Source organism: Vitis riparia, chromosome 7, assembly GCF_004353265.1.
Source record: "Vitis riparia cultivar Riparia Gloire de Montpellier isolate 1030 chromosome 7, EGFV_Vit.rip_1.0, whole genome shotgun sequence".
In the NCBI taxonomy this organism is placed as follows: Eukaryota; Viridiplantae; Streptophyta; class Magnoliopsida; order Vitales; family Vitaceae; genus Vitis; species Vitis riparia.
In genome coordinates, this window is record NC_048437.1 from 21,536,156 (window position 1) to 21,543,222 (window position 7,067).

Sequence of the window (7,067 nt, forward strand, 5' to 3'; positions counted from 1 at the left end):
CATATGGTGACAGGTTTTCCAATGGGAGGTGAAGCCAGGAATGTAGTCATATGGCATTGTACTACTCCAAAGGACTGCAATAATCTTTGTCCAACTTGCCCCCCATGTAAATGCATCAATACGATTTGTGACTGTGGGGTTAAGAAGCTCACACTTGAAGCCATCATTGGACAACAAGGAAACTAATATGCTCTGCATTATCATATTGCTACATCATATGAGATGTTCAATCAATAATAGAAATAATAAAAGATGATGTCTACTTTTCTATTGGGTTCTTCTTCTTTGTTTCATATTTAGATTATTAAGTATTATGTGATATACAATAAAAGATGAGCTAACATATCATATCTTGATTGCTCTTATTGAATTCATCAGTAATAGGTTTGGGAAAATCAAAGGGTAACTTATTCAATATTTTTTGTATCCCTTTGAAGTTAGATATAATAATCTCATGTTGAAACATGAGATATAATTTTTCATGAATAATAAATTCCTTTCTCTCATCCATTTGCTTTCAGTTTTTAATTTTTTTCATAATAATTACTTTGAAAAATCAAAATAGTCTTTGGTAAAAGTTTATTTCCTACCATTCATGTTATTAGGTGATTAAAAATTAAATAAAATAATTGATTCTACAAATTTCCTTGTCTTTCCTCTATTTTTTTTCCTCCACAAATATTTTCCTCCTAAACCCTTCTTTGATTTTCTACTTTTTATAATCAAATCTCCTTTGATTTTATCCTTTTGCCTTTCTTTTAATAATAAGATCTCCTTGGAATACATATATAAAAGTTGTCAAAATATATCCCAAATCCTTGTATAATCCATACCATATTAACTCCCATAATATATTTGTCTAGATTTAAATTAAAAGAAAGAAAATCGATTACAAGTAGACTCGTACTCATAATACTTTGTTGTCTTCACCTATAAATGGGTATCTAACGGTGAGCCCCATCTTACTTTCCTGCAGACAAAGCCATAACACCATACGCATAATCCATAGATATGGAGAAAGCTTCAACTAAGTTTGTTTTCTTGGTTGCTCTATTGGTATCACTTCATGTTGGTTTCTTTCCTCTTTCTTGTATTAATATTTAGTTAGTTGTTTTGCCTTACACTTGGGTATAGAGTATGTGATGAACTTAAGCATATAGTGTCAGGTTTTCCACTGGGAGGTGAAGCCAAGAATGTAGTCACACTACGTTGTAGTGTTCTAGAGAACAGCAAATATCTTTTGTCCAACTTGCCACCCCTGTAAATGCATCAATCACTTGTGTGACTGACACTAAGAATCTCACACTCAAAACCATAATTGGACAGCAGGAAACTAACATCGATCTTTTGCATTATCAAGACCCACTTCAAGGGTGTGAGGTCAATTTGATCTCTATTACACGACCATAAAGACAAGAACATTGTTGTCACTTTTACCTCCACTGAGCCGCCACATTCATCGTTGAATTTCATCCCTGAATGTCTCCATTACGGCAATGAATTCACCATTACACGACCACTTCATTGATTTTTCATACAAAAAAATTAGTTATGAATCTATCATTAAATCCACACCGAATTTCACCATTTGTCTACTGGAGTTCAGCCATTAATTCACCATTAAATCTATTGAAATCCTCACTAATGCAGCTATACATTTAGCCTCAAAACCTTCGTGAATATAGTCACCGAAATACAGCCATAAAATCTTCCTCAAACAGCCACCAAATTCTTCCTCAAAATTTCCTCTCCAAGAATTTTCTCACTGGGCAAACAAGTTCTTACCGTAGCTCTTGATATAAACAGAAAACTAATACTAACATTTTTCACAATAACAGTAGTGAGCAGAGGATATGCTTTATTTATTGATAAACAAACATTCTGTAAATAGGCTAATACATAACTGAAAGCAAGATGAAAATAGGCACTATCCCACGTTAAAAACAAACTCCTATGACTAGGTAAACAAACTCACTAAAGACTAGGACAACCCACGTGCAAATTATTAAATTTTCTCAACAATCCCTCCCTTAAACTGATGTTTCAGACATAACTTCCAGTTTAATAAGAGTTAAACTTTGGAGCTCCATCCCTCAAATTGAAATATTTGAAGTACAAACACCAAGTAGCTTCCTAAGCTTCTAAAATGTAGGAAACTTGAGAGGCTTGGTTAGAATATCAGCGATCTGATCTTCGCTTCTATAGTAAATAAGATTAATGACTCCATCATTCGTGAGATCCCTCAAGAAATGATACTTCACATCTATATGTTTGCTTCAACCATGTAAAACTGGATTTTTTGAAAGCTTTATTGTTGAACTGTTGTCACTATAAATCTGAGTAGGTCCATCCTCCTTGAAATGCAGCTCTTTAAGGATTTTCTTTAACCAAATAGCTTGACAAGCACAAGCTGTTGCAGCAACAAATTCAGCTTCAGTAGATGATAAAGTGACAATGGGTTGTTTCTTTAATGATCATGAAACGGCTCCTGTCCCCATCATGAAAACATACCTAGACTGACTGTAAAGCCAAATAGATCTGACTTTTCTCCATTCTTGTAGAACAACCCAAACTCCTTAGTACCTTGCAAGTACCAGAAAATTCTTTTTGCAGCCAAGAGATGAATCTCTGTAGGACATTTCATGTACCTGCTAATCACACTTACAGCATGCATTATATCAGGTCTTGTTGTCGTCAAATACATTAAACTCCCCACTATTTGTTTGTAAAGAGTGTCGTCGACCTTCTTTCCACCATTATCTTTGTTTAGCTTCATACCAAACTCAGATGGAGTATTTACAGGATTACAATCCTTCATCTGAAACTTGTCTAAGATTTCTTGCACATACTTCTTTTGAGAAAGAAAAATTCCAATTGAAGAATGCATCACTTCAATGCTAAGAAAATAATGCATCATGCCAAGATCAGACATTTCAAATTCAACTATCATGGAATTCTTGAAACTTCCAAACATGGTTGTATTATTTCCCATGTAGATTAAATCATCTACATATAAGCAAACAATGAGCATTTTTCCTCCATCTTCAATCTTTATAAAAAGTGTATGTTCATAAGGACATTTTTGAAATCCTTCCTTTAAAAAATAAGTTTCTATACGATTATACCAAGCCAGTGGAGCTTGTTTTAATCCATATAGAGTTTTCTTTAACTTATACACTTTATGCTCATTGCCAAGTTTTGCATAACCAGGAGGTTGATCGATAAATACCTCTTCTTTCAAATCTCCATGGAGGAATGCTGATTTCACATCCAACTATAAGATAAGCCATGAGTTTTGAGTTGCCACAATCACCAATCTGATTGTATCATGCCTTGCAGCCAGAGCAAAGACTTCTTTATAATCAACACCAAACTCATGCTTGTAGCCGTTAGCTACCAAGCATGCCTTGTGCTTGTCAACGTCACCATTCTCCTTCAGCTTTGTCTTGTAAACCCACTTTACACCAATGGTCTTTTGCCCTTTTGGAATATCACATAGCTCCCATGTATCATTTCTTTCATGGCTGTAATTTCAGCATCCATAGCCTTTCTTCATTTAGGTTCTTTAACAACCACTTCAAAAATAGTAGGATCACAATCTGAAAACATAGCAAAATATGTAAGTGGGTCATCACCTTGGTCAACTTTAGTTACCTCATAATTAGTCATCCATATTGGTCTTCTTCGAACATGTTGAGGCCTTTGTCACTCGGCTGCAAGTGGGCTTTGATAAGCTATTGGAGCATTTTGAGTGACTTCCTCTTCTTGCTCATTCTCCATAAGTTGTTGCCCTTTCTTATCATCATCAAAATCTACTGGAATATTTTCTTTAACACCATTTTGTTTCCATGACCAGGTGTTTTTTTTCATCAAATACCACATCACGACTGATGACAATTTTCATGGTGCTAGGATTGTACAGTTTATAAGCTTTTGACTTATCACTAACACTAAGAAAAATGCATTTGTCTCCCTTGTTATCCATTAACTGAACCTTCTAGGCAAAGATGGAACATCAATTTAAGGGAGAGATTGTTGAGGAAATTTAATAATTTGCACATGGGTTGTCCTAGTCTTTAGTGAGTTTGTTTACCTAGTCATAGGAGTTTTTTTTTTAACGTGGGATAGTGCCTATTTTCATGTATCAGTGGTATCAGAGCAATCAATAGCTTGGAAAAGATAATTCTTTGCTTTAAGATCCTTTAACTTCAGCCCTTCAAGCTTTATCTTTTGCGTATCTGTCAGCACAACACCTTTTGTTGATTCTGCTACTCTAGAAACAACAACTGTCCAATATTCTTTGGACCTTAAGAAGTTCTCCATGAGCATGCTTCAATGGTCATGGTGACCATCAAAGCGTGGAATGGCGAGTTGTACAAAACTTTCAGAAGCCATTAATTTCACTTTTTACTCTCCTTGGAACCCAGCTCTGATACCACTGATATAAACAGAAAACTAATAATTTTTTGCTTTAAGATCCTTTAACTTCAGCCCTTCAAGCTTTGTCTTTTGCACATCTGTCAGCACAACACCTTCTATTGATTCTGCTACTCCAAAAACAAAAACTGTCCAATATTCTTTGGACCTCAAGAAGTTCTCCATGAGCATGCTCCAATGGTCATAGTGACCATCAAAGCATGGAATGGTGGGCCATACAAAACTTTCGAAAGCCATTAATTTCACTTTTTACTTTCCTTGGAACCCAGCTCTGATACCACTAATATAAACAAAAAACTAATACAACATTTTTCACAATAATAGTAGTGAGCAGAGGATATGCTTTATTTATTGATAAGCAAACAGCCTGTAAATAGGCTAATACATAATTGAAAGCAACATGAAAATAGGCACTATCCCATGTTAAAAACAAACTCACTAAAGACTAGGACAACCCATGTGCAAATTATTAAATATCCTTAACAACTCTCTCACTCTCAAGTGTCTCCAAAATTCTCTAGAGATATTTTCTCCCCCAAAATTTTTCCAAGTTCCCAAAAGTTCAAAAAGTTCCAAAAGCCCCTCTCACAAAATTTTATTTTTCCTTTTATACTCTTTATTAGAATATTCTATTTTTTTTCCCTCTTAATTTTCTTCAAAATTTAAAATTCTTCTAAAGAATTCTTTCAAGTGATCTCCAAACTCACATGACCTCTCATTAGAGAAATTTATGCACTTGTAACCAAATACAAATTATATGCTAAAAATTAAAACCAATTAGATGTAAAAGTAAAATTGAAATATCAATCACAAGAACTCAAAAATTGAAATATCAATCATAGGCACTCAAAAAAAATAGAAATATCAATCTTATGAAATCAAAAATCAAAATACCAAACACTTGCAATAAAAATAATAATAATAAAAACATGAGTTAAACCAAATGCACTAAAATCAACAAAACTAACAAAAGAAAGGTTCACCAAAACAAAACAAAATCCTAAACTAAAAAATTAGAGGTCACTAATCATCACACTAAGCTTCCATAAAATCTCTCCAAAATGTCTCCAAAAAAATATCAAAAACAATGATAAAATGAGTGATAGTGTACCACCAATGGGAACCCAATAAACAACTCAGAAAAGGGGACCCTAAGTGTGTAATGAAGGAACATGGATAAGGGAAGATAATCAAAGGATAACATGTGCTAAGAGGACAAAATGGCCCTCCACATTTTCATGTCCATTCAAGAACATATATTTCACTTGCTTTTCACATTTATCATTTTGATGGTTGTACAAACATGGCTACACACTTAGGATAAGTTTTTGACTTGAGGATCACTAAGGTGACCTTTACATCATAAAGAATGTTTCAATCTTGCAATGGTGGCTTTTACATTTGAAACATTGCTAAGGTTCCAAAACCATTCAGGAAAACCTTTTTTTTTTTTTTTTTTTAAGACTAAAAAAGAAGACAAACAACAAAGAGAAACAATCTCAAACACTCAAAGGAGATTTTGGGTGACTTTACTCATTCTTCAAGGCATATTAGATAGACATAAGCTTACATTTGGACCTTAAAGATCGTTACTCACATTTTATGCAACCACAAGGTCCAATATCAAACTTTTACTCACTTAGAAGATATGCTATTAGTCTTTTGGAGTTTATCTAAGCAAATCAAAATAATAAAAGACTCAATATCATGATCACCATTCAGCCCATGGAAATAAATATTTCTTAGAGCTTTTAAGATCATTATGAGTCAATCTAACTCTTTCTTGTATATATATATATATAAAACAAGCATGTCACTCACATGAACTTATCAATTTTGATCAAAAATAAAGAAAAAAAAAATAAGACAAAAAGAATACTAACACAAGGACACTTTGGAATGTGGGAAGACACATGACTCAAAGATATGCATGAAGGATGTCTTAGACAAGTTCTAGAGACAGTCGACTGAGTGTACATAAACCTATGGAACTTCTAAGGACTTAAACCTAGAAACATCCAAAGGTTTAGTAAGAAGGTTAGCAATTTGACCATCTATAGGAACAAATCTAATGAAACAACTTTGTCTTCTACTAAGTCATGAATGAAGTGATGTCTAATGTCCATATGTTTTGGTCTAGAATGAAGAACATGGTTCTTTAAACTACCAATAGCATTGGCATCATCAAATTTCCCTCCCCTATCAATCCTAACATTTACACTAGGATGCTCCTTTTCATTTTGAAACAATTTATGTTGGAATAACATATCAACACATGCAATTTTAAAACTTCCACACATAAGAGAATAGGATGAAGGAATTTTTTTACTAACAACATAGCAATTATCACAATTTCTCAAGCCAATCATCATACGTATACCATCCAACTCAAGTGTCTTGCATAACTTTGTGAAAATTGGACATTGAACCCATTCTTACACATTTGGCTTATGCTAATTAAGTTAGCCTTTAAACCTTCCACATATAAGACCTCTTTAAGAGTAGGAATGTTGAGGGCATAAATGGTACCTTTGTTTTTCACTCTTTGGGCATTATCATCACCAAATATTGCATTCCCTCCACTAAATTCAATGAAATTAGTTAAAAATGATTTATTACCAATCATATGA

At 33.6% G+C, this 7,067-nt stretch overlaps 1 protein-coding gene across 1 annotated transcript; it reads right to left on the bottom strand.

Moving 5' to 3' along the window:
* Positions 1-2,276: 2,276 nt before the first annotated feature.
* On the bottom strand, positions 2,277-2,974 carry LOC117918153 (uncharacterized mitochondrial protein AtMg00810-like). The gene is made up of 2 exons (XM_034834669.1): positions 2,512-2,974; positions 2,277-2,410 (listed from the first exon to the last, which is right to left on the bottom strand). The coding sequence occupies exons 1-2, from the start codon at positions 2,972-2,974 to the stop codon at positions 2,277-2,279; spliced, it is 597 nt and encodes a 198-aa protein (XP_034690560.1).
* Positions 2,975-7,067: the final 4,093 nt, after the last annotated feature.